General features: G+C 39.5%; 1 protein-coding gene across 1 annotated transcript in view; it reads right to left on the bottom strand.

Annotated features, from left to right (window-relative positions):
- The window catches only part of Mroh2b (maestro heat like repeat family member 2B), a 55,439-nt gene extending 47,366 nt beyond the window's left edge, over nt 1-8,073 (bottom strand). The window contains exons 1-6 of the mRNA XM_059276136.1: nt 7,547-8,073; nt 6,332-6,393; nt 3,546-3,656; nt 2,339-2,498; nt 1,556-1,654; nt 985-1,139 (exon numbers count right to left, since the gene is read on the bottom strand). Coding sequence (XP_059132119.1) covers nt 985-1,139; nt 1,556-1,654; nt 2,339-2,498; nt 3,546-3,656; nt 6,332-6,393; nt 7,547-7,562 — 603 coding nt within the window. The 5' untranslated portion in view covers nt 7,563-8,073. The remainder of the gene's footprint in view (nt 1-984; nt 1,140-1,555; nt 1,655-2,338; nt 2,499-3,545; nt 3,657-6,331; nt 6,394-7,546) is intronic.
- Between the last annotated feature and the right edge of the window lie 5,879 nt (nt 8,074-13,952).

Raw genomic sequence — 13,952 nt, forward strand, 5'->3', positions numbered from 1 at the left:
AGGGTGCTGGATGTTGCTATGCAGGTGCCTCAAAGAAGAGATACTTTAGAAGTTCCACTGGCTAAAGATTTAGCCACCCCAGATGTTCCCAGACTTAGAAAACAGACCCAGTCTTAAACCTTTTATAAGACAGCAAGAAGAAACATAAACAGGATATAATTTAGCCTACTTTAAAATATATATTAATTAAAAATTATATTAAGCAAAACAAGGATGGAATTATATATGTGAAAATATTTTGTAATTCATTTGCCATAAAGAATTGCAGTATTTTCACATAGATGAGTGAATTCTTTTGTCACAGTTTATCTAATTGTGTTATTTTGGAACTTCTACTTTTCTCAAGTTAATGATTTAGTTCAAATGTAGTTTATGATATATGAAACACAAGAGTTGACATTCTCTCATTTACCCATTTGTTTTCTTTACACATTGGAATACCAGAGTGTGATTTTGGTCTATTCAATCTCTGATGCATCTTTGTCATCTGGAAGAGGATCTGGCATGTTGTTCTCTTTCACGGAACTTTGGATGGGACAATGGATAAACAGTGACTTGAGTTGCTAAAAAAATTGATAGATTTGATATACCCCCAAAACATGACTAATGACACCCACAAGAATTGAACTTACCATCTAAGAAAAAGAGAAAACTTAAAAAGTTCCATATTTGCAAATTTAACGCTCAAAGATTCTTTTATAAAATGCCTTAAAAAGCCAGCCTGGTCTACAGAGAGAGTGAGTTCCAGGACAGCTAGGGTTACACAGAGAAACCCTGTCTCGAAACCCTCCCTGCTGCAAACTTGCTTTAATAGCTGAAAGTGTAGACAAGAAACTGAAGAAGGTCACTGAAGTTTGAAATACACACACACACACACACACACGTATGTATGTGTGTGTGTATGAGACAACTAAAGTCTAAATAGGGTGTAACCAGCATTAGGGGGTAAGGATGCAACTTGAGCCTATCTGAAGCTCCACTCACAGTCATGGGTGAGACCTGGGATGTCCATTTCTCCATTATGTACCGGAACAGCATGAAGATCTTGTCAGAGAGCCGGTTAGCATCCAGTTTGGGGTAGGGGAAATCCTTCCAGTGGTTGACATATTTGTAAATGGCCTTACTGAATTTTTCAAGGGCTGCATTAAAAAATATACAACCACAGATTGAGAAGAACATAGAGATGGGAAGAACCACCAATTATTCTAAAAGAGAGAACAGACAATTAGCAAGAGTTTCTAAATCATCTTAAAATTGCATCAAATAAACGTAAACATTGTTTTGGCAATGTTAATTAATAATTAATTAAATGTAAAGTTAAGCTATCATGATATACTATTACTAGGAGATAGTCTGGCCAGATGGAACACATTTAACAGTCAATACCACATGACAACCAGATTAAGGTATAGCTGGTATTCTTACACACTGATGGCAGAGCAGAATTGATATAAACTCTTTGGAAGACTCCTTGCGATCTATCTGCACTATCTGAGAAGTGTCCTGGAAGCATGTCTGGTCTTAGGGAAAAAAAAAGAATCAGAGGGGTACCCACCTATACAGAAGGTTTGCCTCATACTTTCATCCTCTACCAGCCTGAGCATGGTCTGCATGGTGAGCAGGGTCATCATCATGAAGGGGATGCTCTGGGACACTGCAGTGAAGGGTAAAGAGGAAAAGGCATCATTCGCCTTTTCATGTGGGAAATCCTGACTGTTTCTTGTATCTACAACACATACCCCAGGACTGAATGGCATAGAGTCGATAGGAGGAGGGCAGTAGGAAGACTGTGTTCTTGCTCTTCTTCCCCCATCTGAATATGGTTAATCAAGGTGTGGTGGGCCTGAAGGAAAGCACTGCCTCTGCAGCCAGCTATACATGCTGATTAGTAGTAAGCAATTGCTTATTTGGATTGCTACTTCATTCATGTTCGTATCTCCTATCTAGCTTTGCCCGTCCCAAGGTATAGCAAACATGACTAGTGATCGATAGCATCTGTTCAATAAAGTACTTTAGAAACTAATGGTGGAAAACATTTTCTCATGTCAGTGTCCTGTGGATGGCCTCTCATGCCTCATGGAGAATGTGTCCTGTAGATCCAAAGACAGAAGAAGGGGAGGAGGAGGATGGTGGAGAGCTCAGCCATATGTAGTGCATCCTGAGTCAATGACTGGTCATGAGGTACATCTATGCTTACACCTCTCATGTCTTTCTATCAACGTTCTTCACTGCAGTCAAACATAGACATCCTTGCTTTTGCCTTCACTCTCTTTTTGATTTTAGGTAATTAGTTAGGGTAGTTATTTCCTAGGGAAAATTTAGACTGTTCCTTTCATACCATAGCTATTTGCCAGTTCAGCCAGGGCAAGCACAACAAATTCATTTGGCAGCTCTAGAATCCTGAAGTTACTTTGCACTTCGTACATCACAGAGTTGAAATCATGAGCAGCAAGAGACACCAACACCTCACCAGCCAGCATTCTGATTTCTCTGGGAATCTGAGGAGGAAAGTTAAAAAAAATATGTAGAAGAATGAGTCTAAAATGGGGGAATAGTCTATGCAGTATTCTAAGTTCACCTAGATTTGAGATAGAGGAAGAACAGACTGCTTCAAATTCATAGTACAAATCTCTCAGGTAGGTGTCAGTAACTGGGAAGGCAGAGGCAATTTTTATGCAATTCTTAATAGACTTGGGGCTAATCACTGCTTTTTTGCCCTTATCTTCAGACAAAGTTTCACTTGTATAGTTCAGGCTGACCTTTAACTCATGACTCTCCCACCCCAGCTTCCCAAGAACTGGTGTTACAGGCATGAGATACTAATCCTAGCTCATTATTTTCTTGCTACTTGATCAGGTACCTTGATGGCAGAGTTTTATATTTTAGAAATATGAGTTACCATGGCTGGATAAGTAATGATAAAATGAATTGGGCCAGAAGTTTACAGCTTTAATTTTGGTGTAATTCTGATTTAATTATCTTAAAATTTAGAAATATTGGGAGACACTTCTATTTACTGTGATAGTGAACTTGGTAAATTTGATCAACCCTTCCCAACTAAGGAAAATAAAACCACAACATGATAAAAAAAAACTGCACTCTTAAAAGCATCAGAGAGCTTAAACATAGAACATAAGGAATTCCTGCATTGAGATCTGGGAAAAAAAATCACATAATGTAAGATAAGGAGGCAGATACAGAGATAGGAAGTGATATGGGACCCAAGAAAACTGGAGCCTAGGTCTTTCTGTCAGCACATGGTTGTGCTCCACTGAAATCAATTCTCTCAAGTATAAACTTCCTCATCAAAAAGATGGTTGGATAATATTTCTTACATTTGTCTCATTTCCCTAATCTGTGCAGTGGTAACCATGAGATTCTGCAAGTAACTATGTAAGCTACCATGAAGAACAGACATTTCAGTTATGGTTCTGGAAGCCATGAAGGAAAGGCTTTTGTGTATTTACGTGTTTTTTTTTTTTTTTAGTTACCCAAAGTCTTCAATACCAGCCTAGTGTACATTCAACACCAAGAACCAAACTTACATCCTCATCCCTCATGTCTTTAGAAGTGTAATAAATCAACTTTTGAACTATTGCATCATCCAAGATGTCAGTATTCTGAATAAAAGAAGCGAGATGACTGTAAATGTCTTCCTGTGAACAGAAAAGTGTACAAAAGAATCAGCGTTTCCCAAATAAAGAACTCAGATGAAGTCTAAATAAATGACGCCACTAAAATAAGCAAAATATATTTGCTGCACAGTGGTCTAGACTTCTAAGCATAATTTGTATTTTTAGGAGTCAAAGGCTTATAGATTGAGCAATATTAATTCTAAAACTTATTTTACCCTGTTACATTTTTAAGAAAAGGTATAATTGAATTAGAGGCAGAGCAGTCAGTATCTGCCTCTCAGATCAAAATGTCTGACAGTCCTGGTTGTAGAGTTCTTACGGAAGTGTCCATCACCTGATTCACTGCTATTACAACTGGGGCCTTTGTTACGACACTAAGAACCTCCTTGTCTCATCTAGGACATTGCTGCACTGTGAAGTGGCATTCCAAGGTGTGTTATAGGCTTTCATTTCATCCATGCCTTTTCTGAGACAATATGGGGGGACGTTCTTTGACAGCAGTGTAGCTCTGGGAGACACATGATTTGAACACATGCCCATGTTGGGGCTGTTACAAAACTTGTAGATGCTGACATATCCTGTAGAAGTTGAAAGGGAGACTGGAATTCTCAGATCTCCAATTGCCTAAAGCATGTACGTCTAGGGCTGTACCCATGTTTATAGCTGTCTTTATACTATTTTATAGGACTGGCCCTAAGAAATGGTAGAAAAAGGTACAGTTTGTCTTTCTTCTCTGTTTCCTGAGCTTACCTAAGCACCTGTAAGACCCTGCCTTGCTTCATGTTTGTTTTCTGATTTTTGAAGGCCTTGTTCTCTTTGCAAAGGTCACTTTACGGAACCTTTACCATGTTTTGGAGCTGGGATGTACTCTTTAGTTGGAACATTTCATTAATGTTCACAACCATGCTTTATCAACCTATGAGCACCACCAATAGACTCATAACTGGGGAAAGAGTCACAGAGAATTATATTTGTGGTTCCTGTTGAGTGCTGATGCTACACTCTTGACTTTGAATACTTGAATCTTAGCTGAGACTTTCACCATTGCTTGTAGTGCTGGCTATTTTGATACCACATCTGGGCCCTTTTCAATGTTTTTGTTTTTCAAGACATCTCACATGTATGCATGGCTGGCTTGGAACTTGCTATGTAGACCAGCCTGGCCTCAAACTCATAACGGTCTGCCTGCTTCTGCCTCTTGAGTGCTGGGATCAAAGGTATGATCAACCATGCTTGGCCCCATTTCTATTTCTTGCAAAGTTTTTATTTCTTTTTATTTATGTATATGTCCTGTGTGTATCTATATACATGTGAGTACAATGACTACAGAGTCCAGAAGAGGAAGTTAGATCCCTTGGAACTAGGGATACAGGCGCTTATGAGTTACCAGGTATGGATGTTGGAACCAAATCAGGTCTTAAGCAAGAGCAGCCTGTGTTTTTATTTTTTTAAGATTTATTTATTTATTATGTATACAGAAGAAGGTGCCAGATCTCATTACAGATGGTTGTTAGCCACCATGTGGGTGCTGGGAATTGAACTCAGGACATCTGGAAGAGCAGTCAGTGCTCTTAACCTCTGAGCCATCTCTCCAGCCCTAGCCTGTGTTTTTAACTGCTGAGCTGTTAAAACTGTTTAGACCCCTCCCCAATTTCCATTGATCAATTTCCCCCAGCATTAAAGCAACTTAGAAGCAGTTGCTAAAAGTACTATTCTTGAGTCTCTCCTCTAGAAACCCTGTCTCACTACTTAATCAGCCCAGAAATCATTTCCTAAGTGTTTCCAAGTGTTTGAGAAACAGTGCTCTCTGGGAAAATTAGTTTCTGCTGTGAGATTCATAAAATGGTTGCTAATCATACCAAATGCCAGGACCGTCTCTGTGAGCTTCATATGCCTTGTCTTGTCATTGAAGGATATAATTAATAATACCTGACAGTGAGGCCTATTCTGGTATTTTCTTCAAGTTAACCATATGCAAGCAGGGTTGAACATCCATAAGTCCCAACATAACAACATAGACATTGCCTTTCCCAAAAGGCAATGTTGAACAATTATTAGGGTGACTTTATTGGCATGAGATGGGCTTCTGTCTGGATATGCCACAGCTGTCCTTATTTGGGTAAGTCACACACTGTATCGGTGTTTCATTTTTCTCAGTTGTCAAAGGAAAATAGAAATACAACATTGTAGAGTTGTGAGAAACGAATGTTGCATAACACATGTTATGTAGACAGCATCAAGCACTCCACTTCGTAGACAAGTGTTCAGTGAAAGGCAGTAACTGTTATTTGGCTCTTGATGCCAGAAAAACCTTCAATTTCCAGAGAAATTTTCAGGTTGTGGGACAGCCTGATAGATGGGCATGGGAAGTGTGCACATTTTCAAAGCAGCCTTCACAGTACAAAGGAGGAGAATCTAAATCGCATGGTTATAAATCTGGCATTTCCCTCGTCCCACTTCTACCTACGTATGGTTATGAACAATCGTATCCTTCAGTAACTTCTGTGATTCTTGAAATGCTAAATACCGTTATTTTGGCACTGTAATAACTTCTATTACAAATGCATTTTTAAAAAAAGATTTGATGATGTAAGAGACGCTAGGAAGAAAGAAGGAAGCTAAAGCAAAGGAGACCATGTACAGAATGTGTCAACTGCTGGATTTGAGAAGATGAATGGGAAAGAGATCTTGCATACCTTGCTAATGTTGTCCTCCTTACTCAGCATCCCAATAGTGAGGTTAATATCACCAAACATCTCTAAAATACACAGATGAAAATTAAAATTTACATCAAACTGTGCTCCCCCCACCACGTTAGCAGCAGTCACAGAAATTCAATTCTTGTCTGCCTCTACTCTCCCCTTTAAAAAAAAATTTGTCTCTCTTTTCATGGCTAGCTCTTGATAATAGGAATGTATTGCATGTATATTTCCTATCCCCAAGGGTCTTGACGCTAACAGATGCATAGTGATCATTCTGAAACCAAAGTTCAGTGTAGAGATGCAGATAGAACATGCTGGATTCCTATTTATAGCTCTGATCAAGTGTGTAGCACCCTCTCTGAGTCCTCTTGCAAGGTTTGACTCTCGGGTTCAATACGATAAATCCTTCATCTGACTTTAGCATTGGAAGAAACGGTGGAAATCACTTCTTCACTCTTCTCCCTTCCTCCCTTAATGAGGCCCTGAGTTTTCCTCCCACACTTTCTTCTTGTTTATCTACCCTTTTGTGCTTTCAAAGACCTTCTTCTGGCCCCATGTTCATGACACTTTGCCTTTTCCCAATAAAGACTTCAGTATTGGATTTGTATTTTCCAGAAATATGTGTTTTTTGATAAAAGACTATAGAAAGTTATTAAATGCTGTCACTGCAGCCGACACCATTACCACCACTCCCACCAACCACCCCTACCACTACCGCCACCATCAACAGCAGCAACACAAAGATGGAATCAAAAGACTGTAGCAATTTCAGGCTAATGGCAGGCTGGCAGGAGGAGGGGGTAAAGATTTCCCATGAACCTCTGAGTCAAGCACATACCCTGTTAGCGTAGAACTTTAGGCAAAGCAAAAGATAGCGCTGTTAAAAATTGGAAGAAAATGTTGCTCAAAGATTTTAAAATATCCAAAATTAAATGAGAATCGGTTTTTCTGATATATATAAATTCACACATGTAGCTATACACACACACACACACACAAACACACACACACACACACACACACACACACACGGCCCTTTCCCAATCATTATTTTGTCATTATTATTTTTTTAATAAAGAAGAAATAGAGGGAAATAATCTGAGCTCAGCAAGAGCATTTCAGAAAACCTTTGAGGTGTATAATCATGCAGAAAAAACATGCATCAGCTTATATAAGACTTCTTACTCCTCAGGAGCCAGAGCTGCTTACCTGTGTATTCCTCCATGCTGGGAGTTGTCTTGGCTGTTGTAGGCTTTACAAGAGACAGCACCTAAGTATCGGAAGCAGTTCAGCTAAAAAGTCAGTGAAGCAAGTTGGCAAGTTTCTCACATAAGGTTCCCTAAGCGAAAATCCTTCCTCACTTGATTGGCAGGGTGATCTGGGAGCTCCTGGTGATGGGTTTGCTGTTGACGTGGATGACACTTGATTCTGCCACCCTCACATTGTTTTGCTTCTGAGCTCCTGCTAACCAAGATTGCTGCATCTCACCAAATGTTGTCCCTTTGGAGGAGACCAGTAGATCTGAGGAGGAAGAAATTAGAAAGCAGGACTCAAACCATTGCTATAGATGAAAGGAACCGCTTTCTCCATTGTTGGGTTCATGGATCACAAGTTTAAGAATGATTTGTTTTGGTGGCCACTTTACTGGCCGGATGTTGGTAAAGCTTTTAGGTGGTCCTGATAGTTCTATTTGGTGAAAATCAGTCACACAACTGGGCATGCTCAGTGGACCGGAATGCCTGTCAGGGGCAGTTGCAAGGAATGACCAACTGACACAGAGGCAAGACCAAGCCACTCTGGCCCCCTCCCTGCCACTCCTCACCGACTTCTCAGAACCTTAGTTATCCCACAGGCTCAGGCTTTCCCTAGGCTCCTTTATATCTACTTGGTTTCAAATGATTTCTTACATGGATTTCTTGGCCATGGTATTTTCATAAGGTGAACCTGAATCTTGTCCAAGTGCCCCTAAAGCATAAAGCTGTGTGATTGCAGTCTCCAGTACAGGGAAGGTGGTAGCTACTGTGAAGTAGTCTTAACAATCCATAGGGCTGGGTGTAAATGAAAGATGCTCATAGCAATTTTGATGGCTGTTTTCTCAGGCTATTTTCATTAAGGAAGCTTATTGCAGATCCAAAGATGAAGAGCTTAAAACTAAGCCTTTGGCTTAATCATTCTTCAGTTGAGAATTTTTATTGGTGTATTTTTTATAAATGGTGTTAGATTTCATAAAGACAATTTCAAGTATACCATGAATTTTTTTTTTTACCATATCACTCCCATCCTCTTTTTTCTCTATTTTCCTTCATACTCCATCTATTTTCTTTTCTTCCCCCAGACTCCTTCTGCTCATGTCGTATCATATATACATGATACTATATATATATATAAAGTCCAGGATCCAAAAATGAGAAGAAACAGATAATATCAGTCTTCTGAGCCAGACTTATTTTGCTTAATATGACAAAGCCCAATGACACCCATTTTCTAGCAAAAAATAATTTGATTTTGATTTGCGGCTGAATAAAACTGGATTGCATACATACGCAGCTTGTTTCTTTCTCTCACTTGCCTCTGGGCAGACATCTAGGCTGGTACCAGGTCTTGGCTATTGTGAACAATGCAGCAGTGGACATAGATGTGTTAGTATCTCTGTGGTAGGGTCAGTGCATGGATACATACCAGGAGTGCCTCAGCTGGGTCAGATGGTAGTTCCAGCTTTGGATTTGTGAGGAAGCGCCGTTCTTCCCACTGTGAGTGGTTGCAATAATTACACTTCTACCAGCTGTGTATGGGGATTTTTTTCTTTCCCCACATCCTTACCAACATTTTTTTTTCTTTTCATTTTATCCCATTTATTGATTGGGCTGTTTTGCTTTTTCAGTATTGAATTAGATTTTACTTTTTAAATGCATTCTAGATATCAATCCATGTGAGACGGATGGTGAGCAAAGATGTTCCTTTCATTCTGTACAGGCTGTATCTTCACTTTCCTGCTTCTCTTGCTGTGCAGAAGCTTTTTAATTTCGTGTAATCCTATTTGTCAATCCTTGGTATGATTTACTGAGCTGTGGAGTCCGTGTCAGAAAGTCCCTGCCTTGCCCACTGAAGAGTTTCCTCTATGCTCTCTCCTAGTAATTTCAGAGTTTCAGCCTTACCTTAAGGTCTTTGATACATTTTGAATCGATGTTGTTGATGTCTGTCTAATAGACACATATTTTTCTGTTTTCAAAGTTGGCCTCACTTTTCCTGAGTGCGTCTTCCACAGCACCTTGTCCCAAGATGCCCCTGGTATTCTTACTTGAAATGTAAATTCCATGCCCCACATCCATTTTAGGCCTGGGAAATTAGAATAAGGCAGCAGGAATTTGGATTAGAATGAGCTCTGATCTATATTTTAGTGAGTAACGATCATGAAAGTCTAAGAAACACTCAGCAGGATCCTTGTCCAAACACTCACTCATAAATAAACAAAAATTTCAACATTTTTTGAGGGTGTTCATTGCAGTGGGCAAGAATAGCAACTGCTCTTCTCCAGACTCCTGATTCATTCACACCATTCCCAAGATGGTCTGAGGACTGGTGAGTCTGACTGTTACTGTGATGGTTAGCAGCATCCTGGAAGTTAATGCTGTCCCCAAAGCATATACATATAAGTCATGTCATTCAGATTGAGCAGACTGTATTCGCATATTTATGAATACACATATTTACATTTTTATGAATACACATAAATACACATATATGTATTCCTAAATATATATGTATATATATGTGTATACGTGTATGTGTATAGGTTTATATAAATAAGAATATATATGTGTGTATGCACACACATGTATATGTGCACACACACACATATGAGCATACACACATATGTAACAATGAAAAAGAGATCATAAATTTTAGTGAGAGTGTATTGGGGGATGCATTGGAGGAGTTGTGGGAGAAAGGGAAGAGGGGAATGATACAATTGTAATCTCAAAAAAATTAAAACAATTATAAAAATGAAAAAGAGATAAAAATAATATGCTTTTGGAATATTGAAGATTGTGCAAGAAAGTTAATAATTAGAATCTAGCTATTTAGGAAATTGTTATAATTTTCTTTTTTCTGTGAATGGCAACAAATAATTTTTCTGCATTTCCGTGCATAAAGATTTTGTTGATTTCATAGAAACTAGGGAGGTTAGGAGATGACTGATTTATATTAACTTTGTCATTTATTCATCAGCACAATCAAAACAAATTTTCTTGACTAATGTCTTTTCAGAGAAAGCACATTTAAACAGATTAGAAAACCCCATATTCTCAGAACAGCCAATTTTCTGTAATTTTTCCCTTTTGGGGGGCCTTCTTCTGGCATATTTTCATCACTTCCTCTTCTCCTTACACTAGACGAACACAATGTAGATTTGATTCCTCTGAGGCACTAGCAGCATATAAAACAGCAATTCTAAAGGCTGATAAAGATGGTGTGTACTGAGGAATTCGGTACTATTTCTCAATGTTTGTTTATGAAGGCACCTGAATTCAGCCTTTTAACAACTAGGGTGCCTCTCTGGCTGAGCAGCAACTCTCTGTTTTTGATGTCATTCAGCTGCTTCAGACTCCCTGTATTCCTGGGGAAAAATCAACGAAGCCCCTAGACTAAATTTGAATTTTCAACTACAAAACTGTGAAGGGATCCATTTAGTTGGCTTTATGATCATCTCCTATGCCAAGGGACCCTCTCCAATTTTCATGATAAATCCCCAACTGTTTATAATGTCTCTAATTCCAGAGCAACAAAACTCTAAGTGCAGCTTTGTATCAGAACCTTGGTGTGGAGGGAGTTTCTTATTTTTCTGTCTACAAACACAGTAGGAAAAAACCTCCCCTCTTGTTCAGGCTGAAGTCCCTGATACAGGGAGAGTCGACTGGAGAACCTAGCAGGGCTTGAACCCAAGGCAGTCTCACTGTGGATCTGGAAGTTAAGTATGTGTCAGACCCCAATTTGCTGACTGGACTTGAATGAATGTTCCTTGATTAAACATCCTCAAGATGTTAGCCAGGAATTACTAATGTGAAACATGTGCAAACAGCACTTTCCTTTCTCCTTATCATTAAGACGAACTGCATTTTAAAATGAAGAGCACAGTTTTAAAGGTATTCCTTTAGGGACGTGGAGAGCTTGAGGACCGCATCCCCTTAGAACCTGCAGCTTTTTGTTTACTCTTGTGTGATGCTTTTACTTATTTGCAAATGTTTCACAATAAAGCTTATAGTAAAACCAATTTTAAGTTAAAATGTTTAAAAATGTTTCTATGGAGAAGTGAAAGCAGACTGTTAGATAAAATTTCAAATAATAAATTTTCGAGCCACTAATAGAATTCAGACAACCGTACGGATTTTGTTGGGAAAGAGGCAAGTTAAAAAGCCTAAGTTGGATCCAGGATTGGAAAGCATGACCGACTTTCACGGCTTGTCCTTCTTTTTTATTGTCTGTAGCTCGTTAATGTCTCCCTCCACGGTGCACAGACGTGCAGACGTGCAAGAAGGCAGGGCTGTAATCCGCCTCAGCATTGTGCTTACGGCAGGAGGGCAGACATACCTGCTAATAGGAATTAAACAGGCCTTCAGTGAAGTTACTCAGGACATCCAGATCACCACAAAACCTGCGAAAAGAGAAGTATTGGAGCATCAACAGCAACACAAGGAAACTGTGTTGCATCCGCTTGGTAGTCTTACTGCTGTTTGCTATTGCGGTGGCTCTCTTCTTTATAACAACCCCAAACAAAACGATCTAACAACAACACAAAACCAGACCAAAGGGACCACACCATGCCAGCTGGATCCGCTTTTTTGGAGGTCTTCAACTTCTGGTTTCTTACTACGAGAATGTGTTCTTCCAGGACTTTACAAAATAACCATCCTTGTCATGTATTCAAACTAAACTGGTTACTAATTACTCAACTGTTAATTAATTATTAAGCATTTATCTTTTTTTTGTAAAATAGTGTTTTTAAAACCAACACTGCTTTTTCATATTGTATAGGTTCTATTAAAAACAAATATCCAGAGTCTCCCTTGCTGTTTATACCTGAAAGTACATAATAAAACAAAAATAAACTCTAAACAAAGGATCTTCCTGAGATATTTTAATAAAGAGATTCAGTCTCCCAAATTACACTCTGTTCTCTAGGGATAGTAAGTTGCAGGGCAAATAACCCTGCGAGTGTTTTCTGCTATTATGGGCATCTGTAGTCAGACAAAAATGTTCAAAAGGCTCACAACAGGCAGGCCTCAAGAGGTGAGTGATCAAAATCTGTTGAAACAACTGGGGGCATGTGGAAAGGTCAAGTGAGTTCCCTTGGGATGAGGCTGCTTAAACTGTGAGCACACTGAAAAGACCATCCCCCTCAAATGTATATGTGTTATGATTCATATACAAAAAGTACAAGTATTTCAATTTAATCTTTGAAGGACTATGAGTTAGCACTCCACGGAAACGCTTGTATGCCCAGGTTTGTGTAGCAGTCTTCAACCTCAGTGTCTATCAACAGAGAAATAGATAACGAATATCTGGTGTGTACAAACAACAAACAACTTTATTCAGCCATAAAGACAAATGAAATTATGTGATTTATTGGAAAATGGATTTGACTGGAGGTCATTATGTTAAGTGAAATAAGCCAGAATCAGAAAGACAAATACTTCACGGGGTCATCCATGTGTCCCTCCTAGGGTCTTTTCCTGTTAGCTAGCCTCTCTGGAGTTGTGGGTTGCAGTCTGGCCATCCCTTCCCTCCCATTTAGTATCCACTTATGAGTGAGTACAATGTTTGTCCTTCTGAGTCTGGGTTACTTCACTCAAGATGACATTTTCTAGATCCATCCATTTGCCTAGGCCCTCTGGACACAAAGATGGTTGTTTGGCTTGAACTGTTTGGGGGGCACCCAGGCAGGGGGATCGGGATCTGTCCCTGGTGCATGGGCAGGCTTCTGGGAATCTGGTGCCTGTAGTGTGACACCTTGCACAGCCTTGGTGCAGTGGGAAGGGACTTGAACATGCCTAGGCTCAGTGAGCTGGGCTTTGCTGACTCCCCATGAGAGACCTCGATTTGGGGGATGTGGGGATGTGGGGTGGCTTGGGAAAGAGGGCTGGGGGATGGGAGGAGGGCGGAGGGGGGTCTGTGGATAGCATGAGGAGTGAGTAGAAAATTTCTTAATAAAAATAAAATAAAATTTAAAAAAAGAAAGACAAATACTATGTTTTTTCTCATTTGTGGGTTCTAGATGTTATATAGATACACACACAGACAGACACACACACAGAGGCAGACAGAGACAGAGAGAGTCAGAGACAGAGAGACATAGACAGAGGAAATGAAAGTAGAAAGTAGACTAAGGAAAGGCAGAGAACTTGGGAAAGTTGGGAGGGAAGGGGGTGAGTTTGGTTAAAGTAATACTGTACATGAAGGAAACTGTCTTTATAAAATCAGATCCTAACTGTAATGCCTATAGGCCAATAAAAAGGGGGAAATAACAGAAAAAGTAGCAAAAAGTTTTAGCATAGTATATACTTGTGAAACTCCCATCACAATCAAGAGGTCCATACGTCACTTTAAAAGCTTCGCT

This window comes from Peromyscus eremicus, chromosome 11 (genome assembly GCF_949786415.1).
Source record: "Peromyscus eremicus chromosome 11, PerEre_H2_v1, whole genome shotgun sequence".
In the NCBI taxonomy this organism is placed as follows: domain Eukaryota; kingdom Metazoa; phylum Chordata; class Mammalia; order Rodentia; family Cricetidae; genus Peromyscus; species Peromyscus eremicus.